The sequence below is a fragment of the Thamnophis sirtalis genome, unplaced genomic scaffold, assembly GCF_051295495.1.
Source record: "Thamnophis sirtalis isolate CommonGarterSnake01/CBP01778 unplaced genomic scaffold, rThaSir2_p1.2 scaffold_3, whole genome shotgun sequence".
Lineage (NCBI taxonomy): Eukaryota > Metazoa > Chordata > Lepidosauria > Squamata > Natricidae > Thamnophis > Thamnophis sirtalis.
In genome coordinates, this window is record NW_028261383.1 from 62,776,661 (window position 1) to 62,803,127 (window position 26,467).

Here is a 26,467-nt window from a genome sequence, read left to right on the forward strand (position 1 = left end):
CATAGAAGAGGAGAGCCAATTTGGTGTGGTAGTTAAACCAGGAGACTGAGAGTTCTAGTCCCCTTGAGCATGAAACATTGGATGAGTGATTTCAAGGGTTTGTCCTGCATACAATTCCAGTTGTATACAGGACATTCAACTAAAGCATTCTTCTGAAGCCCAAGATTCGATACATTATGTTCTATATATTTTCAAAGGACTGGTTTTATTAAGACAGATGGCATGGAAGATGCCAAGAAAAGAAAGCCTTAGGGTGAAAAGGTGAAGCCAGTCGAGACTTATTGAAAAGGAAGTTAAAGACAGGGCAGTCTCAAACAACATTAGCAAGGAAGAAAAATCTGAAGGAGCCAATGCAGTTGAACAGAAGGTTCTGTATGACATTCTCATTACAAGCTGTTAAAAGTCTGGATGGCACTACACTAAGGTCATTTCACAAAGGGCTGGCTAACTATATTCTAAGAGTCAATATTAATGGCCTTAAACTGATCTGCCGAACACTAAACAGTGCAGTACCATAAGGATCTGCCTTGTGGTGATATAATTCAATATTGTTCTTAATGGTTTGAATAATGGGACTGATAGGATGTGGAGCAAAATTGCAGATGACAAAAAAATGGGATATTTGGCCACTACTAGGAAAATAGAATGGGATTGCAATCTAATTTGGACTGGTTGGAAGATTCAGCTAAGAGGAACAAGATGTCTTTCAAAGTGTGGGGAGGAGGAAATGTAAGGTGAGGAAAGCTATATGGCACACACAAGAATGTGAACTTGAAAGCACCTCATTGGAGATTATGGAGATTCTCAATCATCCAGGTCATGGTTGTCTCAAAGAGCTGAAGAAGTTTCTTGGATGAGAAGCGAAACATCTTCAAAGAAAAACCAGAAAGCCCAGTTGCCTCTTGAAAAAGCACTTTTTGGACACCTCATTGGAGAAGGCCTTGAATGTGGTCATTGACAACAAGCTGAATGTGAACCTTCTGTGTGAGCCAACCGCTTTAAGAATTGGGCCAGTTCTGGATGGCATTAGGAACAGCACTGTGTCAAAGACATGTGAGGTCATTGTTCCCTTCTATTCTGCAGTGGTGAGACAGGAATACTGTGTACGATCCTACATACATTTCCAGAATGATATTCAGGTTCAGGAAGGATGGAGAATGAAGACAAAGATGATACAGGGAGGAGGACATGCCCTACAAGGACAAACTGGAAAAAGGTTAAGATGTTGCATTGATATCTTAATGAAGAGACATGAAATTAAGGAACTATTTTCCACTGCAACAAAAACTAGGACCAGAAATAATTTCAGCTACCTAGATATTGGGGGGGGGGGGGAGAGGGACACCCATTCTTACAGTTAATATCAGAAGAACAGTCTAGTCATGAAAGTTTTTCATATCATGATGTTTTTAAGCAGGGGCAGAATAGGCACCTCTTGAGGACAGTGTATTTGGCTTTATTCCACATTGCCGATTGGATTTAAGGATTTTTGTAGTGCCTTCCAATCACAACACAATGATTCTTCACTAGGTATGGAAAAATTAGAGAGGTTTTGTTGTTTACCTTAGGTACACGCATTTCCTTTTTTGTTATCCAAGAAACAAATTAAATAAAATTCTGATTCCCCCTCACCCGTCGCTTTTCAATCAGCAGGAGAGAAAATACCGAGGAAAGATTGTAGCATCAAGTTTCTATCCTAATTGCCTACAAACTGTGGTACACTCCTGATAAATCTTGCAGTCAATAAACTACAGATAATTCAAAAAGCTACAATAGACTCAACCCCTCCTACAGCTGCATTATTATCCCAGCTTTTATTTAGACCTAAAAGCAGCAATTTCGGAGCTCTTGTCGGAAATTCTGCAGAGATGTAAAGCTATCTCCCCAAAACATAAAAATCCCCATAGAAAACGGCAAAGTTACATTCTTTTTCTCAAAACAAATATACAAGATGAGTCCAATATATATCCAATTTACACATCTCCATGAGTGTAAAATAATTAAACAGAATCATATACAGGTAGACTTCAAGTTACAATAGTTCATTTAGTGACCGTTCAAAGTTACAACTGCAATGAAAAATGTGACTTATGACTGTTTTTCACAGTTACAACCTTTATATCATCCCCCTGCTTATGTGATCAAAATTCAGATGCTTGGTAACTGAGTCATATTTATGATGGTTTCTGTGTCATGTGATTACCTTTTGTGACCTTCTGAGAAGCAAAGTCAATGGGGGAACCATATTCACTTAACAATTGGGTTACTAATTTATCAACTGTAATAATTCACTTAACTGTGATAAATTGCAATAACTTAATAGCAACAAAAAGGTTGTAGAATAAAAGAAGAATAGAATAGAATAGAATAGAATAGAATAGAATGAATAGAATAGAATAGAATAGAATAGAATAGAATAGAATAGCAGAGTCGGAAGGAACTTTGGAGGTCTTTCTAGACCAACCTCCTGCCTAGACAGAAACCCTATATTATTTCAGACAAATGGTTATCCAACATCTTCTTAAAAACTTCCAGTGTTGGAGTAGTGTTGTAAATGAGGCAAAACTCACTTAACAAATATCTTAACAACAGAAATGTTGGGCTCAATTGTGGTCGCAAGTCCAAACATTCATTACATCAGTTTAAGTTAATTCTTTATCCAGTTAAACTAGATGGGAACATATAACTATAGTTAGCTGATCTTGAAAGCTAAACAGAAAGAGACCTGTTTCCTGCTTAAATGGGATACATCAAATTCCAGAATTGTTAACGGAATGGGAAATAAAAATTAAATTAAATTGTGGAACAAGGCACTAAGAAATCATTTGTATTGTTACCAAAAGAACTTTCTGTATGAATAAAGTTATAACCTTTATTCTTGGCTTGCAAATAATGCATTTTACAGACGATAACATTAGCCTAAACATAGGTATTAGAACAATAAAAAATAAATAAATGCCGCCACTCCTTTCTTTGACCAGAAGACTAGAGTATCAACTTTCTATCTCTCAGATAGTGCTTAGCTTCCTTTGGCAAAGCCACTTAAACCAGGAATCACTATTTAAGTTTGCTTGCTTACACATTGTCTTCCTCACAAACATGTAGTTATTTCTATTTTTCATCACTGATACAATATTCAAACAACAGTATCAAAAACTATTGAATAGAAATGCAACTCACATGCTCTGAGGGTTTCTGAGCTCTACCTCAACTGAATAAAAATAAAGTCTGTCATCTTCCTGATGAGAGCAATTAAATCGCTTTCTTACGGACAGCCACAAACTTACAGAAACAATTGATAAAACTGCTTTTGGAGCTTGGTCCCCAAACAGAAGCCTTGCCTCTACTTTTCCTCTATCCCTCTTTTCTCAATCTTCTTGGCAGAATTTGCTGCTCTTACTCAAGCTTCTATTTCAATAAACAATGGTTCAGGAAACTTGCTACAAAAAGGTTTATATTGTATTTTTTTTTTTTTTGCTTCCTGTCCAATTCTGAATCTCATGGTCTTTTGAGGCTTTCTGCTGAGCCTGTATCTTATTCCACAATTACCTGCGCAGCAGACGTTTTAGTGAAAGAGAAGCAGAAACAGATTTTATTGCCATTTTGGTGTCCCCTGTAGCAAATCAATGTAAAGTAGCCATTAATACAATATCCTTTTTCACTAATTATGTGAAAAGACCTCCACCAGCTTTTATGTACGTAGAAGTCCTTGTGAACTAGCCAACTTAAGGAGTTAAGTTGTTTTTTTAAAAAAAAAAAAAACCTTCAGGTTAATAGGATTTTTCAGTGCCCTCTGCTGTTACCAGTCGCTCAGCTTTCAATTTACTCTATAATACTGTCAGGTTGAAGCTTTGGCTGGCAGCTTCCCAGCCTCTTTCTCATGTGGATTGGAGCAGCAGTCTGCAAATATGTGGAAGTTTAATGCAATCTGTCTTCTTTGGTAATCACATTCCTTCTGCGCTATGTGCTATAAAGATGTATTGGTAAATGTATCTGCTAAAAATATACTTTCCCCCTGCTTCTGCCCACCCCATACAAGCCTGATTTACAAGATGCAGGAGGAAAGACTTGCATCTACAGAAGTCTGGCAAGGGACAAGGCAAGTTCCGTAGAGAGCTGCTTAGAGAAAACAACTGTGCCGTGGCGATTCAGGACTTGCCATATTTTAATGCAAGATTGGGGGAATTGGGAGGAGGGGGGGAAATCACACATTTTGCAAGCTGGAGATCTCAAAAGGTACGGGAGAAAAGCCTTTCCCCTAGTAGCTTTAACCTTGCTGATTTGCGGATATATAAAGATACTCCTGGTAAACAGGAAAAGAAAAACCCACCAGGGCTTGCAACAACATTTGAGCTAATATATTTTGACAATTTTCCCATCTCCTTCTGACAAAGCTTCTTGTGGGACCTGTCTGGCAGTTTGTTTCATGTTATACTTAAATCAGACATGGGCTTCTTCTTTACCATATTAATAGAAATGAAAAGAGCTCTCTTCTCGTACCCTCCCCACCCCTTTCGCATGAAAACCCATCCCCAATGAAATCACCTCAGCCGCGAAGCCTTGCCTGGAAGCACATGTCCCTCATTTGTAAATCGGAAGCCCCCTGATCCATGACAGACGCAGAGGAAATGCTTGGTCAACCGAGTATCTCCTACTAAATGCAATGATGCTTCTTTTGCACACAGGAAATTTCGCAGAATGTTTGAAATCCTTCATAAATCCTGGATTACTGTAGTGTTTATAAGGAGATATATTCTATGATCCCAGCCTGTGCATTAAAAAGTATTCGGAATAGGGTCAATTTCAGGCTAATCCATTACAGGTTACCAAATTGATTTTGGAGAAAATGAGCGGAGATTGCCTTAGCTACGACATGGCCCAAAATACTAGACTCTATAGGGTCGTGGGCTCTCCTGATATAAGAGGCATATATTTTGTAACACATACATTTTGATCTGCATGTCCTTGTTGTGAAAATGCAAATCAGAAGGCTTATTCTGTGATTCATTGATATAAGCAGTGTAAAGACATTCATATTGTTATCCATATAGTGCGAAATGCATGCCTTTTCAATTTTAGAAAAAGAAATATCTGACATGATCTATAAAGTATATGGTTTGCAAGATACTTGTGAAGTTCTTGAACAGCAGGAACATTCTAAAATTCCATTCTCATGGAAGTAATTGGTCCCTTCATTCTTTAAGTTAACCTGTTTGAGATACCTTGGTTGAAAATGTTTTGCCGACGATGTACCATTTCATTCAGTTAAAAGTTACCAACCTGACAGTTTTAGTAGCATCCATGATGGCGAGCCTATGGCACGCCTGCCAGAGGTGGCACGCAGAGCCCTCTGTATAGGTATGCACGCCGTCACCAGCTGCTCTTCTGGTTTCTGGTGAATGCATGCACGCAGACCAGCTGATCTTTGCATGTGCCAGAGCCCCGGAAACCTGAAGACCAAGTGGCTGGTGTGCATGTGTTAAAGCGGAAGTTATAAAATGAAAATTTAGAACACATTTCAAATTGTGGTCCAAATTCAAGACTGAATGTAAGCCTTACTAATGAGTTTGGTAAGGCAAATGCCTTACCTTCCCGAACCTTTTCCCCTCCAAATGTGCTGAACTTCAATATTCCGCTAGAATAGGTTGACAAGTTAAGAATTCTAAAGATTGCATGGGCTGTCTGGATGATTAATAAAATAAGCTTGCTATTGTTAGTTTGTTTTCCCTTCATACATGCTGGTTTTCACTGTATGTGAACTTACTCCATCAGTGCCTGGAGGAGCAAAAGAATCTGGAGGGAGACAAAGTCTTCTGAATGGCATGTTCCTTTACAAGACAGAGCAGTAGTCAGGAAATGTCCTTGATGTAAAGCAGAAATAAAATTATAGGTACCTTTTGTGCTAGCCTAACACAACGCTGATATTCCTTGACTAGCTCTGAGCAGTTTAGGACTTGCTGCTTATTTTCATTGTAGCACTCCATGATGGCTTCCTGCAGGTTTGCACATATAGGTTGTGTATTCCTCTTCCTGTAAAGACAAAGGGAAATTAAAACAGCATTTTCTTATTGATAGGCTTATTTGTTTCATCGCTGCTACCCAGTAAGGCCCTATAACGCTTTTGAATTGTATGGAAAAGGTGTTTCTTAGCACATTTATTTAGCATTTATGAGCAACTCTCTAAAGCAACTGCATATTTACCCAGGGCTGTATGGATGTCCTTCACAGCTATACCAACTATTACAGAAACTATAATTATTTAATTGTAAAACTTTCCATCAGATCATACAGTACATGTGTGCTCCAAAGCACTTTTTTTCTTTGACCCACAGTAATGTGCAACCCGGTTGCACAGAATCTGGTGCTGATAATGACAGATGTATTGGTTCAAGTCCACTAATCCCATCCTCCTTTTTTTGAATCCATAAGAAATCATTCAGCTAAGCCACAGCTGGTAGTTGTTCTTGGTTTCAGATTTGAAGGGATTGTGAGACAAGCAGAAGGATACAAACCAAAAGCCTTCTTTATTTGGGAGCCAAATAAAAATTGAACAGTTTTCTAACCTCTTCCAAAAAAAAAACAAAAAAACTTTATTGGAAGACATGTTAAAAGGAAGCTTTTATCATCCAGTCATCACAGCTCATTAATGGAATTTTATTAGAATTTTATTCATTTTATTATTAATTCTATTTGCAACTTTTTCATATGAATCTTTTCATTGCCTTCTTTACACACACATGAACCTATTAAAGAGAAAGCAACGGAATAGCAATACAATGCTTTTTCAGTGGTTGTAAAGACAGTTCTTATTTTATAAGTACCATGGAGTCTGGAATTTTAGTTGTAAGTCATTGTGATTGTAAGTCGAGGCATCTCATGCCAGGACTCAATTTTATGACTGTTTATATGATGGCCATAGAGTGATTCACTGTTGTCGTGAAGTGAATCATGTCATTGTTAAGCAAACCACATGGTCATTAAGCAAATCCAAGATATCCAGTGGGAGGGTTTTTTTGCCATTTTCTGGTAGAAAACATTTTTAAAAATCAAAAATTTTGATCATATGACTGTGGAGTGCATTAAAATGCAATCAGGTGACTATAGGGAGAGCGGCAATCGTAACTTTGAGAACGAGCCATAAGTAGCTTTTTAAAAGTCTGTTGTAATTTCAAACAGCCATTATACATAGAACACAGAATAACATGGTTCAATGGGACCTTGGAGGTCTTCTAGTCCAAACCTCTATTATTTCAGACAAATGTCCAATTTCTTCTTGAAAACTTCCAGTCATGGAGCACCTACAATTTCTGGCAGCAAGCAATTCCAGTGATTAATTTTCTCACTGCCAGAAAATTTCTCCTTAGTTTTAATTGGATCTCTCTTTAGTGATTCCACCTATTACTTCTTGTCCTGCCCTCAGATTCTTTGGAGAATTGGTTAAACTCCTTCTCTCTGACAGCCTCTCAAATACTGAAAGACTGCTATCATGTTATCCCTAGTCCTCATCTTTGTTAGACTAGTAGACATACCTACAGTAGTTCCCATAACCATTCATTATATGGTTTAGTCTCCAAATCCTTTATTGCTTTTATTACTAGGAATTCTAGGATCTCAGCATTTTTTTTTTGTACTGTGATGATCAGAACTAGGCACAGTTTTCCAACTATGGTCTCACTAGTACAGTATAAAGTGACTCTATCACTTCTCGTGATCTTGATCCTCTGTTGATGCAGCCTAGGACTGCATCACTTTTTTGGCAACTGCAGCAAGCTGCAAGTTCATTCTTAATGGTAGTCCAGTAGGACACCTACATCCAGGATGGGATTCTACTGGTTCGGGCGAACCAGTAGCTCCGAAGATCAGCTGTGGGACGGTGTTTTTGCTCCCACTAGCAAGTGGGCCTGCCTGCCAGCCCCTGAACTTTACCTACCTTTATCTTCTCAGCTGAGTCACGTGGCAGAGTGGACTGCCATGCCTCAGCTGTTTTCCTTCCCAAGCAGTAATCCGGAAGGTAAGTCTTCTCTCAACTACGCACGTATGCACACGAAGCACGTTTTCAGCGAACCGGTTGCTAAACCAGCAGGATTCTACCCCTGCCTACATCCTTCTCACATAAACATAATAAGTTGAAGAATACCATTAATGAGTCTTCCAGCAAAATAACTTCTAGGATATTTTTTTTAATTTTCAGTGCTAATCCACACCAGAGAATGAAGAACAAAAAAAACAAAAAACCACTGGCATTAATCAGTGACAGCCTTACTACAATATACAGTCCAGAAATCAATATTAATAACAATACAATTATAACAAACTTCTCCATACTTCTCACAAATTCACATTCATTGGAAAATCCTAGATATAAATTACAAAAACTTAGTGGAGCTCAGTATTTCAGGGATATAACATTCCATGAAATATTTCTCAAAATTTTAGAAGAGGGAAAAACCCAATAGAAGGCTTCAAAAACTCATAAATTTGGCATTTTGTTCTGTCACTGCAATTTTAATGTCTTTGTAATCATAAGAATGAGCACCTTGGAAACAAAAACTAAGGCAGGAAATACCATAATATCCTTCAATTCATTGGCAAGTTAAGACTCTTAAAATTAGGTTTTAACTCTGAAAGTTGATTTTAAAAACCTGTGAGAATATATTACAATTTCAAGAGAGACAAAATGTGTTATATTTTGTATTGAGGTCATTGGTATTTCTCCTATTCTATAACTATCTTGACTGCATGGTAATCTTTTTTTTTTTTAAAGATGCAAGGTGCAAGTTTTTATTCCTTGCTTGAGTTTCATATACACTTTAGCCAAATGGAGAAAAAAATGTTTTCCATCTTTCCTTGTAGAGCTTCTTTACGCAAAGTATCAGTAAAAATAATTTGTGTTCTGCTGGATTCTAATCTAGTATTTAGAAGGTCAGATGACTATAGTAGTCAGAATCAACTTTATCTGATTAGGCATTTTTGAAATTTTGTGGAAAATAAAGATTCTACTTTTTATATCAATGTCTTTAAGTCTTACAGTATGCTGTAGAGGCATATACGATTGGAAAGTTATACATTTATCATGTATAACTACAATATATTACAGGATTGTGGTAAGAATAGTGAGTGTTTGAGTTTGCCTATGTAAGTGTGCAGAATTATCTTGAGCTATTTCAAAAAAAAAATAGCTACATAAGCAAAGACCCTTCCTTCTATTTCCTCCCTCCTTGTAACTGTTTCCTCCTTTCAGTGAGTTTTGATTTTTTTTCATCAAAATTAATATCATAACACCATGCACAAAAAGTATGAGTGGGGGTCACCTACGTTTCAGCTTTTGCCACTTTTCAAATTGCTTGTTATTCCAGGACTTCAGTCCTTAGCTTCATAACTGCTGTCCTCGTCTTCAACTTTTCCTTCACCTGCTAAATCAGTGGGTCTCAACCTTCCTAATGCCACGACCCTTTAATACAGTTCCTCATGTTGTGGTGACCCCCAACCATAAAATTATTTTATGTTTTCCGTATTTTTTAGAAAATACATGTTTTCTGATGGTCTTAGGCGATCCCCGTAAAAGAGTCGTTCAACCCCCAAAGGGGTCCTGACCCACAGGTTGAGAACCGCTGGGCTAAATCATTATCACTATATCTTGGCATAAAAAGAAGAAGAATGAACCAAGATGGTATATTGGACAAAACAGTCTGGAACCTGGGCTCAAAGACTCTCTCAGAAATATATGGCAATGAATCAGTTTATATCCCGTTCTCTCATAGGGTTTTTGTAAGATAACCATACATGACACATGAATTTCTTTGGCAAAGACATTGGAAGCAAAGAGTGGAAAGTATAAAGCGTGCTTCCAGTGGAGGCATTAGTTTTGCAATCACTCTGTCTCATTTGTGGGAAATGGTAGGTAATCCTGATGATGTCTTCTCCCATTTGCAATCCTTCTTTGTTTTCCCATGGCTACATCCTTTTCTTTCAACAGAAAATCCATTAAGAGAAAAAGTTGGAACTGTTGTACAAGAGTTTTCCAGTTGAAAGCACCCTAGGAAAACGTTTTTATTTACTGTATTTGTTTATTATTTATTTATTATCTTTATTTATAAGGCTGCCCATGCTCATACAGAGAGCATGAAGATCGAGTACAACAAAGCCCAAAAATCCCCAACCGGAAGACATAGCCAGATCTTCCTAAACAATAACAGAGAAGTCTATGGAGATTGTCAGTCATCCAGGTCATTGGTTGTGTCTCAAAGGTGCTTTTTCAAGAGGCAACTGGACTTTCTGGTTTTTCTCTGAAAACATTTCACTTCTCATAAAGCAGAATAAGTTTCTTGGATGAGAAGCAAAATGTGTTCAAAGAAAAACCAAAAAGTCCTGTTGCCTCTTGAAAAAGCACCTTTGGGACAACCATGACCTGGATGACCGAGAATCTCCATAGACATTTAGCCATGCATTTTGGGATAAACATCCTTCGAATGATGCAGAAGTATAAATGGATTTCCAGAAAAAAAGCAGACTACAGGAACCATTTGTGCTTCAGTTTGAGATGCAGAGAGCACAGACTCTTCCCCAATAGCCTGCACCTATGCTCAACAGTGAAGGGACACAGGGCAGAAAACATCCTGCAGAAAGCACAACTTTAACAGAGCTGAAGGAGCTTCTTGGACGAGAAGCAAAACATCTTCAAAGAAAAACCAGAAAGTCCAGTTGCCTCTTGAAAAAGCACCTTTGGGATAACAGAGAAGAAACAAAGTTAACTGCAGGGCAGTGGTGGGTTGCAGGCAATACCATTCTGGTACGGAACTCCGGAGTCTTCGGCGCTTCCGCGCATGCGCATGGTGCATACAGCACCTGCGCAACGCTCCTCTGAGCAGCTGGAGCATTGCAGAGGCTTGCGGAGGCACTAAGACGAATGCTCGTGCTGCGGTGGGTTCCAGATCCCGTACCGGTTGGAACGGGATCCGGAACCCACAACTGCTCCAGGGCGACAAAATGTGCCACAAAGAGAGCAATATGGCAGAAAAGACCCACCTCCTGGGACCTACTAAATGCAAGTCCCTGGCTGATGGAACCCGTACCATGGTTTCCCTGCTAAATCTAATGGGACAGGATGATGTAAGTGAGGAGAGACAATCCTGCAGCTAATCAGTTTGTGTTTTAACACCACAGCCTTAAAATTCTTCTTACTTAGCTGCCCCTTGAGATCAGCACTGAGCAAATGATACATCAAGAACGGCTGGATTTGAAATCCCCTCTTTCTTTTCATGTAGTCACTTTATGTAATAAAGGGAATCTCATCAACTTATCCTTCTTCTAGTATGATTGCTCACATCAATCTGATAATATTGGCCTGGCTTGGCATCATGCTATTATGTGTCCTCTTGATGTTTAAGAGAAATGTTTGCAGTGGGGTGAATATGTGCGGAGCTAGCCTTTTTATTACTAACAGAACAAGGACGGTGGGAGTAAATTAGACATTCATCATAGGGCCAATGTAGGAGGTCAGGAAAGCCGTTCTCTTTAACTCTCTCCTGACTGCTTGATAGTGGTAGGTAATGGCAGCTAAGGGCTGCATTCATTTGTCTCAGCAGATTTGTCTTATAGTAGAAACATTAAATGTCTTCAAAGTTATAGTAAGGATCTTCACAATTAATTCCAAATTATTGTATTTCTTAATGCTACTCAAAGGATTCCATCAATCAAAAAACCTGTTTTAGTCCAATATACAAAATGTCAATTTGAATTTTCACTTTCTGGTTGAAGCTAATTTATCACATCCATGGTTTAGAAGTGGAAAAGCACATAAGACAAAGTCAACAGTTTAGACAATTGTCTGCCTAGCATGTTGCTGCTATGAGGAAAAAACAAGGGCTTAGGAAGTAGGAGATAAGGGGGGGGGGGTGTCCATTCCATTGGCAACAACAGCCAAGTTAAAAAAATCCTTGTCAAGAAAGATTTTAGATTTCACCTGTCATGACAGGTAAGCAAAATCCTTATTAATTGTGTTTCAGGAACACAGATAATGGAAGGGAATTTGGTAAATGAGGATAAAACCATGACTTACTATTGCTATTGGTAGGATTACTCACCACTGGAAGTCTCAGTATGCTCTACCCTCAATAGACTTAGGTGATAGACAGTAACCCTATGTACTGTTATAGTACTGTTATAGTACTATAACAGTAAGTGCAAATTCACTATTGGGAGACTTTCATGTATGTATGTTTATGTATAATGTTCTCAAGCACTCTGGCCCTTAAATGCTTCTGAAGACCTAGGCAAGGGATATGCTAAAAGCTAGGCATAAATATGTGAGTTAACTGGATTACTCCACAGAAGAATATTTCTCACATAATAGCAGGTTGATGTGGAAAAGGTGAATATGGATTAGTGATACACAGCAAATGTATACAACATGTCATGAAAGCTGTGTTTACTGATGGAATCTTGCCATGTGCACATGTTGGAAACTAGTCATATACATTCATTACATATTACGTTGCACAGATGGCAAGCAGATTGTTTTCAGAAACATGTCAAAAGCGATATCTGTGTGATAAGTGACCCTCTGTGGTTAATGAAGAGGGACTATTCTTTATTATGCTATGAAAGTGTTCCAGGGCTGAACTTGAAGAGTAGAACAGGATTTGAGAGCATCTCTGTGGAAATTTTAGCTTGAATTAACCCATAAAAATAAGGTTTTCTAAAACTGTAGCTTGATGCAGCGAGACAATCCCAATTCTCTGCATGAACTGCAAATTACAACACATTTCAAAACAATGTCTATCTTATGGCATCACTGAAACTATGACACTCCTTGCTGGAGATAACTCAGCAAAGTACATTTAAAAATCTTCCCCTTTATATCTTTTCCAAATACAACACCACCTGGATTTAAATGCAAATGGGAAGGTAAAACTTTAGCAGCTATTAATGGAGGAATTCACAATGAGAAACCACTCGTGTATAGTACTTCTTAGTACAGGTATACCATATTTCGCAATATATCCTGTCATAATACTTGAGAAGGCTAGGGAGAAATAAAATCTTTCAGTTTCTCATCATACCAAGTTCAATATGTAAAAACACTACTTTCCTTAGGAGTCTACCAGCTAGATAAAAAGATACCATAATGGTTGCTATAAAGTTTTGTAGCATTAAATGCTACAAAGAAGTTATTTCAAATAATAAAATTCTGGCTCTACAGGTTTCTGCAGAGTAATTCAAATTTGGCAATGTTCCTCAATTTTGCACTTAAAATTTTCTCCTAAGAAGAAAAGAAAATTGATGTTAGTTCTTATGCCATGCTAGAGTTAACAGGACAAGTTCCCTTGTTTAGGTACACCAACGTTTTTAGCTCTTAAGATTGACTAGCAAAGCAATCAAAGTTGGTACTCACATGGGCTCTAATTTAGTTGTTAAGTCAAACAGAAATGTGTCAGAATTTTGTTGTTGCAAAAACAGTTTGAATCAAAAAAGAAAATGGTTCAAATTCCATATTATAAAGAGAATAATAAACATTATAGCAAGGAAAGAGACAAATTATTGCAGCACCTTGAACTTTACTTCAGTTTTATATGGTAAAAATGTTCATTGTCAACATCATATATAAGCAACTATATGAGAGCATTGGAAAATAATGGGCTGAGATAAAGGAACAAGAGAATGACATACTATTTTATTTAAATATAATGTATATGCCTAAATCAAAAGACGTATTAAACAGAGAAAGCAGTAATTGTTGTCAAAAACTGTTATCCTCCTGGTATTATTTTCAATAGGATGAACACAAGGGACACTCTTATGCTTGATAATCAGCATATGCTTTTGGTCCTGTATTTTAATGTCCATCCTATTTAAGCTATGCTTTTGATTCATTAAATGATATTTCAAATCTGCTTCTGTTTACTAATCTTTTTAGAAAAAAACAGCATGGTATCTGGCTGCATTGCATGGTAGTACTTATAGCTTGTTGGTTGGAATGACCCTGGAAGAGAAGACAATTTCTGTGGGGTCATGTATTCGCACTTCTCATCTTCCACATAGATAAAATAACAATGTGAATGCTTCGGTCGCTCTCAGTGATGTCTCCGTATGATCAGACCTGATTGGCTATACAAAGTTTAAATAATGTTCTTACTTCACAGACTGACTGGGATCCCTTTGCCAATAAGAGCTTTAATATTTTGTTCTTAATAGCCTGACCTAACTGCTGGAAGAAACAATGAAAAAATGTAGATTTTGCAGATATTTTTACATTTTATCCGCTTTTAAGTCTCCTTTACAAGATATTAATTTCTGATCAATCAACAGAGCCCTAGATAATGCTAGCAAAACTAGTTTTCAGAACATGAGTATGCTTGCTATTTCTTGAGACTTGGGGAGTGATTGCTTCTAATAAGATAAAAATCAATCTTTCAAACAGTAACAATGCACCAATAAAGGATTGTACATCTCTTGGGAAGAGGAAAATGAACATTTTGAATATTTTCAAGAAATATTCAAGAAAATATATTTCTAAACAAAATATAACTTTAGCTGTTTGTTGATGAATAAGTAGACTACTCATTCTACTAATATCACTAGATTCAATTATAGTTAATTAACTAGCATGGGCATAGTTCAGATGAACCTTCTTTTGGGAAAATTGTATCCTTATGTTTCTGTAACAGCATCCAGCAAGACTTAATTTCTCTCTTATAAAATATTTTATATATTATCCTTAATCTCCTGTCCTGTTCAACCTTATTCCCTCTGGGGAGAAAAATAATTCTACATAATAAAAGCTTCAGATATTCACATTGAGTGTATAATTGAAAATTACGAATATTATTAGTATTCAGAGAAGCAAACAATGTCCTTGAAATAAATTGTTCCTGAATGACCAGGTTGTTAAGACTGCTACCACAGCTTTTGTGAGAAGGGGCGATGATAATTAACTAATAGGCAATTAATTCCCATATAACAAACATTTTTTGGAGTTTCACCACTTTTGGCATAGTTAACTGTTATTCTTTTTTGGAGTGCATTCCCAAAAGATTCCAGCCTTCAGCATCACCGTTACTATACTTCGTGTCTAAAATACATCTGCCATTGTTACTGCAGAATAAATTTTGCACACAAAAGCAAAAGGATTTAAAAGTGTTTTATTTACTGTGTATGAAGACAGATTTCAAACAATAGCATGATGTATGAAAATGGCCAATATAAACCATAAGGTGGATGGACTACGTTATGAGGATGAGTGCATCATTAGAAGACTTGAAAGATCATGCCAGGGGCATGGAGAAAATCTACCGATGTGGTTTGAGGAGTCAGACCATTTGATTGCAGGTAATCATATAGAAGCCATTTGTTTGCTGCATGATTTTCAAAATTGTCCATTCTATAGAAACAGTTACCCTATTATAGAAATGTAGTATGCATTTCACTACAGGATAAGTTTTTTCAAAAGGTGCATTTTTCCCACCTGAAATTAAGCTAGCTGACTCAAGATCCAACATCAACACTTTGACTCTTTATATAAGTGCTACAGAATTTATATATACTTCTTTTCCTCTGTGATGGAACCCAAGATGATATACCCAGAAATCTCTTATTTGGCTCCTAATATTTTGGGGCTTCTTTTTTCTTGACTATCACATTGCCCCAAAACTAATTTATTTAGGGCCTCAGGGAGTATGAAGCAGAACCCTAATCTCAGTTTTGCTTTCCCCTCTCTTTTCACTCTCTCTCTCTGTCCCCCATTTATCTTTCTCAAGAAACAGGCCATTGGAAACAACAGACAGCTCTTATTAAAAGGCCCAACAGGTCACCTGCAAGGAATTGTATAAAATTAAGTCTGGATGACATGAGTATCAAATGCTCAAAGTCTTGTTTTCCCCTTAAAATATTCTCGTTCACACTGAAGTTGAAATATTTTCCTATTAATTTTTTGGAATAACACAATATGTGTTACTGTGACACATGGAACAACTCCAAATATAGATGCAATTTTCTTTTTTCCCACTTAAACTGATTTTATTTTTTATAAAAACATCAAAAAAATTATGTTCTTATTTTTTCTTATCATTTTTAGTATATTACTTCATTTGATGGATATAAATATAAATCCATTTAAATATATAAACACTGTTATCCCAATGCAACTTCAATAAGATTCATGGGGGCTCCGCAATTATTGGGATACCAAATCATGATATTCCCACTGCCATGCTTCACAGTTGGAATGATATTTATCTATTTATTCAGGGATAGTCTTTCATTTTGGGAAAAAAAACATTTCTCATTAATGCTCCAAAGTTCTACTTTAATCTTTTCATAGGACATTATTCTAATAGTTTATTGAACACTAAGATTGTCTTAGGCAACTTCAAAGTTAACAGTGTGTTTTCTGATCAACAGTGATTTCATTAGTATCCTCCCATGCATTGCACCCTAGTTTATTTTTTAAAAAACATTTATATAGCCACCCATTTCTAATCAACTTTAGGCAGCTCCCAAACAAAAGTTTTCTATTCTCCTTATGGTGAACTCATTAACAGTGACATCATAAAATAGAAGAATGGCCCATAGATCTTTTGCCATTACACTGACATTCTTTAACAGTTTATAACTTCTACAAATATTATACACTGTTGGGAAACTTCCAGCCAGGCAGGCAGAGAGAAGTCAAGCAAGGAATATGCTTTGAGTCCCTGCGCAGTTACAAGAGGCATAAGCTTGACACACAAACACCCCAAGTTCCATAAATCTTATCTGGTTGTTCCCAAGAGAAGGCAAGAAGTCTGGGGAGATTCTTATGTTATACCTAGAACACAATAGCGCTGCTGACTTGGACCCTTCGTAAGTGGCTCTGGTAGCTTGCACCTGACATACATCTTGCTCTAAGACTGATTTTGTTGGTTGACCATTCTTGGGAAAAATAATAATGGTGTACTTTCTTCATGAATGAAGGCAAATATAGTTCTTTCTGCTAGAGTAAGGGTCCTCAACCCCCAGGACATGGCTGGGTCATGGCCTATTCGGAACCAGGCAGCACAAGTGGTGGGCCGGTGCACACACAGAACATGAAGCTCCACTCATGCAGCCTGGTTCCCCTCTCTGCCCCACAGCTGGGCTGCCAAGCCACAAAAATTTGGCACCGCTGTGCTAGAGAGATGTTCCCTGAAGATGGACTGCAGCACAATGTTGTGGTCTGCTGACAGCAGAGTCGGACAGTGAGGAGTTGGGAGGAACATGGGCCAGTCCTGAAGTCTGGGGAAGGCTTGGACAAGGGCTCTGCGTTGGAGGCAGAGAGGGGGCCAAGGCCATCTTGTAGTTATTTGCTGCCTCCGGAGCCTCCGGAGTCTGACATCAGCAAGGCAGAAGAACAGCGGGAACCTGTTCCCAGTGTGCGCATGCACAGAACTGCCAGAAGGCAAGAACAATTTAGAGAACAGGGTTGACTCGGGAGTAAGGCTTGGAGATGATTGGCCCCTCCCATAAGACATAAAAGAAGAGTGAATGGGACATGAGCTTTTGCAGGAAGCAATTAGTTCATCTGGTCAGTTCAAGCTTTGAAAAGTTCTGTTTAACTCTGTGCTAAGCTCTGCAATTGGCAATTAGGTCTCTGGCAGCATTTCAAGGGAGATAAAGTGGGTGTTTATCAACATTCCCCTGACAGACTGTGGCAACTCAAGCAGACATCTGTCAGAATCTTCACAAACTGTTTATGAGACATGCAGACTGTGAATGACCATAATTCACAGCCATATAAATAAAATAGGGTTTTTGGGACTAGGATTGTGATTTATGTTTTCTCAGGAAGCCTAGGTCAGAACACACAAGTCCAAAAGCTCAGAAGATTAACCCTATGGTCCCGGTAACCAACCCAGATTGGATCCTGTATTTTTCCTGTCTGTGACTTTGTGCTTGTTAATCAATTGTTGATGCCTAAAACATTTGGAACCATCCATCCTCACAATCCTGAGTTCGATATCCCTTTTTCTAAGGTCTGCAGAGGTCTCTTTTGATTAGTACATGATTCATTCTACAAGCCCATATCATGAAGAAAAAACTCTGATCATGGCAATTAGTGTATGTTGTTTTACAAAGGTAGGGTCTTTCAAATTCACCCTTGATTGTTAACTCATTGATTGAAACATCTGACACAAATACCACCCAAAGAGAGGTGATTATCCCAGGGTTTCATATACTTTTCCAATCAAGATTGTAAATGTTGGTTCAATGTGCTCAATAAAGACATGACACAGTACAGTGTTTTGTGTGTTGTTTGTTTAATCAGAATGCCTTCCTGCTAATAGGACTTAAGTGAAGTTCCAATCCCCTTTCTGGTTATAGTTCTAGATAGTTTAAAGGCCTGAAAAGTTTTCTTTAACCACTTTATTATCAAACTGCAATTCTTAAATGGCCAACAAATCATTTGGAATATGTGTCTAAATTCACTACTTGGTTCTCCTAATAACTCTGATATGGTTTTGTTAAGCATAACACTTAACATTCATAAAAAGAAGTTCTGCAACCCTGTTTAAGAGTTCTATTCATAAATGAAAAAGTATTCCTTTCTCCACATACATCAAAACTATTTTTCCCATGACTTTAATGTATTTGGAGATACCAATACCCTAGTAAGAGGAATAAGTATCCTATTTTTTACAAAAAATACTGAATCATTAGACATATGCCAAAGTACATTTTAGTTTTAGAAGTCAGTCATATTTCACTATTTCAACTTCGGAGCTGTATGCCTGTGTGTAAAGTTTGTACATTTTTCTTTCCCTACAGAGCCCACAGGATGCATACCACATGTCAGCTTCCCCAACATAACTTTAAATAGTCATGCCCATTTAATTTAAAGATCCTATGATAATTAAATGGAACTCCCAGATATGCGGTCCCATGTGGAGTACATTTTTCCAGCAATCAATCCACTGGAATGCTGCCTTGGATTCAAGCTGATTTCTAGTGGGACAACACAAGAAAGCAAATTATTTAAAGAAACAGCATTTTTTTAAAAAAAAAACCCTCTCAGAGAGGACAAGAGTTATGGTACTGCCAGAAAGGCATGCAAATAACAGAGCTTTTGATAAGCAGCTTGGGAAGCTCATAGAAAGAAGGTAGGTCTCAGAGGAAAGTTTTATCTTTTAACAAGTTTGTAATCCTCCTAACACCACCATGCTTACGCAGCACTGCCTTTTAGAGAACAAGTGACACGTATCCACACACAATTCCTGCTGTATCTAAATTTAATAAGAAACAATCAAATTTTGGAAAGGAAATAAAATTTTAAAGCAGCCTTTGGAGGATTACTGGAAACACGTACATTAAGCAGGAGCGTCTTACTGTTTTCCCTTTCCATCCTCCATCCCCACCACCCTTTAAACAGATTCAGTCTGGAAAAACATTTAATCCTGAGAAGCTAATCTAAATGTAGCACTCCAAAGAAGACAAAGCGGATGCAGAAAGAGGTGGCGGTGGGGGGGAGAGAATTGGCCACTATTTTCAGGGAGTCTCGTATTATCCCAGGAGCGAGTGCATTAGCAGAGCTTGGAATGAAATGCCATTTTATTCTCTGTAGCAGTGAGGAGATTAACAAGTTGCCTTCCCCTAAACCCAGCCTGCTTCACAGCTCTCTGAACACCGAGGAAGGGACAGCAAGTAAAGTAAGAGGTGGGGAGGACTAGCCTTTTATTTCCATGCTGCCGCTTCTTTTGTGGATGGTCGGTGATGTGAAGAATTTGTTAAGCAGCAGAATGTGTGCACATTAGTGCTTAGATCTAAGCCTCCTGTCTGTAATTCCACTGCTAACTGTATAAGCGCAAAATAACGTGGCCATTTTATTGCAAAACAAAAAAAACAAAAAAAAGCAGGCAGCGCATTAGGTGGCAGTTCATCAAACCAACATAGCATGCAACAAGGCTGAGAAGACTGTGCAAAACCTGTGATTTTTCCAAGCTATGATTGGTAAACTGTGGTTGCTATGTGGTTCTTTTTTTTTTTTTGTCTTTTGAAACAAAAAGAGACTGGTTAACTTCCAATACAATGAAAGAGAGGAGATTTATTAAGGTGCTTCCAGGGAACAGAGGGGGGTTAAGAGTTCTCAACAGAAATTAGAAAGTATTGATTGTACCAGATAAGGCCACCCTGAATCAAAACTGATATAATCCTCCAAGCAATAGCTACATGACCTCTCTACCAAACACTTTTTTTTAATCTGCCTTGACATAAACCACTGCTTTTTTCCCCTGAATACATGTCTCCTCTGCTCAAACAAAGAGTCAGGCTCGTCCACCAACAACGTTAGAGGAACATTTCTATTATTATGTGACCTTGTCAGAGGAGTTCTACAGAATGCTCTGAAATAGTGAAGGGCTATCATAAACATCAGCATTATTCATTCAGAGGAAATAAAAAGCCTTTTAACACACTAGATTACTTCTGCCAGAGATGCTGGTGGTCAAGAGGACAAGAAAATGAATGAGAAAGAAATCCTACAGAAGTTTGGCTAGGCTGAGAAAATAGCTCCTGTAATTTGTACTCTTCTGTTCTTGCTGCCATTTGATTTCTAAAAAGCAAGAAATGTTGCCTGTACTAAAAAAAAATCTGCTTTTAGTTTAGCCAAATACAATAAATGAAACATAAAAAGATTTAATCTGGTAAAAAATTGATAAAAACCCAAAAGTCCTAAATGTGTGTGTGTGTGTGTCTGTGTGTTTATGAGAATAGGGATGCAGTGGCTCAGTGGTGAAGACGCTAAGCTTGTCGATCAGAAAAGTCAGGAGTTTGGCGGTTCAAATCCCTAGTGCTGCATAACGGAGAGAGCTCCAGTTACTTTTCCTAGCTTCTGCCAACCTAGCAGTTCAAAAGCATGTAAAAATGCAAGTAGAAAAATAGGAACCACCTTTGGTGGGAAGGTAACAACATTCCATGCACCTTTGGCGTTTAGTCATGTCGGTCACATGACCACAGAGAACGTCTCCAGAAAGCGCTACTCTCTTCAGCTTTGAAACGAAGATGAGCACCGTCCTCTAGATTCGGGAACGACTAGCACATATGTGCGAGGGGAACCTTTACCTTTACTTATATGATGAGAAAAATTAAGATCTCATCCTAAAATTCACTATGAGTAATGACAAGTGGGTGGTAACATTAGAACTAGGAGACAGGAAACCCTTTCCCTATTAGATTTAAAAAAAAAAAAAAACAGGTACGTTTATGAGAAGTGAACATAAGGCTCAAAGCTAGCTCCAAATCTTTTGCTGAATAAGAGACAAAGAAGAAACTAGAAATAAATCCAATGACCTCCCATCACAGTAGTGCAGCATCAGTAAAAGCTCAGTTTAAGAGGTCAGATATAGTTCATCCCTAAGGCTTAGTTGTCAGTGAATTACCCTAAGCTAACATCTTCTAAACTCATGTTGTATACACTTTAAAGAGGTGAGTTACAATTGAAATGAACTTAAGGTGAGGGTCGACAAATTTGGAGATTTTGAGTGCAGCTAAATGATTCTCAATGTAGTGATGAATGCGCATAGAAACATGAGCAGGTAATAATGTCTGGTGGATACAGTACAGTCAGCTTAGTACACCAGGAATTCCTTATTGGCCTACTAGGATTTGGAATAACATGTAATTCATAATAGTTCTTTGTCATACTCTATTTTATATATATTGTTTTCTTTTTATTTTTCTCTTATTTGTTCGCCCCATAGAGTCAGGCAGCCTTTAAATGGAACTTAATAATATAAAGAGAACGTCTGACAGCCATTCCTAACTCCACAAAATCTACAGGGAGACTATACTCATACTAACCCTTTTCGGTCAAGACCTCTTCAAATGATAGATATACATACCCATTATATCATTTCTTCTTGGTGCAAAAACATGCAAAGCACAGGAAAGAAGAGAGAAATAATAAGTCAAAGGAATTGGAGGCATAACTTAACAAAGAAAAACAGTTCAGTCTAATTTACACTAAAACTACTCACTATATATCTCCATCCTTTTCTATTTTGCAAACCATCCACCATGTTCATTCACACTGCCTGTTCTATTTTGTCTGGTTCTTTGGGTTCTGTTTTTTGGGAACCTATCAATACCATCCAACCATGATTTTAACGAGCCTCTTTTTTCTTCTTGGCTCATTTGCTTTTCTTTCATATATTTGCTTTGCAAGTTGTATCTCATTCATTCTCTCTACGCGTCAAATTACCTCAACTTTTTGGTACTTTTTATATTGTATTCAATCCACGTTTAATCAGTTCAGTTGTGACTCCATCTCTTCTTATTTTGCCACATGCATTTTTAAGTATTTAAGAACTTAGAAAATCATCTGAAACAGGATTGTAAACTGGATTAGGAAACTGAAAAATCATCACAGACAAAGGTAATGGTAAACTGTTGCCAACTAAAGTTATCATGAGGGATCAATAAAATTACCAGAAATCAAGCTTGACTGACTCAGAGACTTTAAACTAATGAAAATCAAGGAAAATATGCCTTTTGCATGTAGAAGCTCCCAAGCTTTCAAATATGGATTCCATAAAACTTGGGTTTTTCTTTGGCATGTTCACTTCTCTGGCACAATCCTCCCACTCTTTGAAATATGTTTCTAGTATCACATTCAAAGGTCACCAATCAGGAAGTCATTAGCAACCATTTTAACTATTGAGAAATAATTTAAGTGTGTTGTGCTTGTCCCACTCTAACAATAAGATGTCCAGAGATCAGATTACCTCCAAAGTAATGCACTGAAGGCTTTCATTTAAAAAAAAAGTCTTGGCAAACAGAGAGAGCAAATAAAAGGCACAGTTTCAGATCTCAATCTCTTCCTGAAGGAAATCCTTAAAAAAACCTCTATATTTCTAATTATTGTTTTTTTGGCAACTAGGAACATAATTTCTAGAAACCTACTTGGCTTCAATATCATCTTCCTGTGTTCCAAGATTAAAGACAAGTGGAGAAAAAGGTTGTCACAACTTAATTACTGCTTTCCAACTTCTGAAATATTTATTCTAACAGGAACTAATTTTTAAGAGCGCATATTCTAAAAATGTATGCAATGTGTCAGCAACTTTGGTTTTATATACATATATACGTATGGGGATTGTTTATTTTTCAGCAAGATGTTCAGTCCTAATACTCTTGGAAATCCCAAACCTCCAAAGTAATACTTCAGTAAGACAGGCAAATTAAGATATAAAGTTGATCGAATTTTTTAAAAAGGCATTCCATTTTGAGTACCTATTTGGAACAGATTTAAAAAATAAACAAATTTTAGAAGTCAGGAATTGGGTCTAACCACTATGGAAGGGATGCTGCTTCCTCTCCTTCACATCAGAAGCAGCAGCTGGTAGCGAAAGTGGCACGCTGCTGGAACTCCATCTATGTTCAGCAAAGAAAGGCTACCTTTTAATGTCAGTTCTTGAATACTTTCCTGAGAGGAAACCATGAAAAGTCTTTCAACTCATCCTTTGGCTACAGAGGCAATCCACCTAAGCAGGATACCTTTCAAGATTCAAACTTCCTTAAAACCGATTCCAACAGTTAACAACATCAAGGATATAGATATAGATGCAGCTTTGTTTTCTGTACTCAGTTTTAAAGTAATTATATCATGCTGGCATTGTGCAAAATAATATTTAAATAGTTTCTTAGTTTCCAGAACTTTGATATTTCTATCTCTTTTTTTTGTCTTAGTGGAGCTGAACATTTTGTTATTCTCCTGCTGATAAAACAAGTTTTGTGCTGAGAGCAAATACTAAAGTAATTCTGAACCAAACTTCTGCACAATTTGAGCCTTTCAGATGGGCATTCTGATTCCCAATTCATTTTTCCCCCCATAAAGTGTTTCCTAATAGTTTGCAATGGCTGTGAAGTTACAGAGGGACCAAATGTTGCAAGTAATCACCAGGGCTGTGCAAAGCAATTGAATGAAGTGCTTTGCAAACTACATTAGAATAGAACATTTCTTTGAAACTCAAAGCTGCTATGTTGTTTGCAAGGCTTGAACACATGCTATGAAGATTATCCCCAGTTGACCATTTTAAACGACAGGGCTGTTTTAATGATTCACAGACAGGTTCCTTGCTCAAATAAGTGGATTTTGTAAACACCATTTCCAATACTTTTCTGCAGAGCCCTAATAGGAAATTTTCTGTAAGAAAATTCAAAATGTATCCCTAAGAGGATACATGAATTATTGGACCTTACAATATAGACCTTACAATGCAGACTTTACTATAACTATTGCAATTTACTCGCTGAAATCATGTCATGTTCATATTTGCAAAATAATGCTCCGAATCTGGAATGTCCTCTTCAAGCAGAAAGGATGGAATCCAGTTTAGAGGAGTTTTAGATTAACCATCTCTCACTCCCTGAATGAAGTGAAAATTCCAAAGTCAGTGGTTTCCGTTAGTTGTTTGAAGTCTATTAGAACTGATGTATATTCATGCACAATTTGGAAAGAGGCCATCAGCTATCTTTTTCTATAGAGATCCTTTTGTAATTATTATTGGTGGAAATCACAGCATAAGCGTATTCATCTGTGCTGGTGATAAACACGCTATAAGCAGTGAAGGTTTTGAAATATAACAGATGCTTGGACCTAGTTGCATAATTCCTGTTTAGCTACAAAGATAGGCCATTTCCCTAGTAATGATTTACTGTACATCATCTTCATAACCATCACGAAAACGATATGAAATCTGTGTTCATTGGCACAATATGGGTTGAACGACTCTAGAAGACACTGTAGCACATGTGTGGAAATGGCCACAGAAAACAGAAGAAAGCTACCCAAATCTTTCTCCTGCCTATAAGGGAAAATAGGGACATGCATGGCCAGGCAGAAACAGTACCCCTACAAAGTCAAGTTGGAAAAAGCAAACAGACTAGATTATTATCCTGAGCCCTTCCCCAAGGGAACTACACTGCAGTATTTGCCAGGAAACTCAGTGAAGTGACACCTCAAGCTTCCAGACTGCTGAGAAAGACACACTGAGTAGAACAATCCCACTTCACACACATCTACTTCAGCATTCCAAGCCAGTGAGTAGGTCACATACACCCCTTATGAAGGATGTAAAAGTATTCCCAGGTGCCTAGATTAGCCACCCTCTGGCCTTTCTCAAGGACATGGCTACGTTCATAGCTGGTCATGTTAGCTTTCCTCACCCCGTCCCACTCAAGCCCTTGGCATATAAAGGGAAAACTGATGGCATAGAGAATTACAGAGATGACTTTGGAAAAGGAATGCAAAGGTCATTAGCAAAACTTGGATGGGAAAGGAAATTGAAGTTGCCTTGACTTGATTCAAGAGCAAGGAAAGAGGAGACACTGCTAATCTTCCAACATTTTGTTATATGCTGTATTAATAAAGATTTCCAGTATTTTTTATGGAATCTGCTTCCTGATCTGGCTACCACACAGGTCTGACAGATGGAGAAAGCATATGCATGACTGGGAGGAGGAGCAAAGACTGAATCTGAGGGAAGTGATGTTGAACAAGTTTAGCCAATAGCAGGTATTACACAAGTCTCAGACATCCACCAAAAATCACAGTACCCAGCCAGATCTTTGCTTAAAACCCTAGCTGGAGCTAAAACCCTTTCTTGCTTTTGACATCCAGTAGCAACTCTGCTCAGAGCTCAAATGGCAGCTGTGCAGCAACTCGGCCTCACAGACTGAAGGGAGCCAGATGGGAAACAAAATTCCTTGTGATAATCTAAACTAAGACTGCACCAAACCCCAACAATGGGCAGGTAATTCCAGAGGCAGCAAGGACTGTGCTCGGCTTTAAATGATAAGAAATTAAGCTAGAAATACACCAAAGGACGTGGTTACTTGCTAAGCCATTAATATAACTTCTGAAGCAAAAAACTGCAACATATACATTTCTGCATCTGTATACATCATGCAAAGGGCCTACACTCATTGTATGCTTGATGTAACTATGAATAAATCCAAATGCTATAGACTTCCATTGGCAAATGTAGTTTTGGAGATGTGGAAAAAATCAGGCTTTGTACTCTTCATGACTGATGATTATTGGTGATCATTATCTCTTGGTGATGAAATATTGCGTCTCATATTTGGGGCAGATGTTTTAGAAAGGGCAGCTGATATCCCAAACTCCAAACGTACTCTAAAGTGGGTTATGATGATCTAGAATTCATAACTATTCTTGGATTATCAGCAATAAAGGGGATGATACCTGAAACGATGCCAAATGAAAGGTCAGACCTGCTCTCTCTTGTTCCAGAATACAAGATGTAGAATAATGGATTTAAAGTTTTAGGAAGACGGGTTTTAATTGAATGTTAGAAAGAACTTCCTAAGAATAAGAGTTTGATAATGATAGCAATTACATCTGTCTGGAATGTTTTAATTTGGATTCATGTGCTGTGCCAGGTATTGGACTTGATGGCTTATGTGGCCTCTCCCAGTTCTATGATTCAACTCCATGCAT

The 26,467-nt window shown here is 37.7% G+C and overlaps 1 protein-coding gene across 1 annotated transcript in view; it reads right to left on the minus strand.

Moving 5' to 3' along the window:
• The window catches only part of CHCHD6 (coiled-coil-helix-coiled-coil-helix domain containing 6), a 230,450-nt gene that overhangs the window by 54,752 nt on the left and 149,231 nt on the right, over positions 1 to 26,467 (minus strand). The window contains exon 7 of the mRNA XM_087707812.1: positions 5,895 to 6,030. Within this exon, the coding sequence (XP_087563938.1) occupies positions 5,895 to 6,030 (136 nt within the window). The remainder of the gene's footprint in view (positions 1 to 5,894; positions 6,031 to 26,467) is intronic.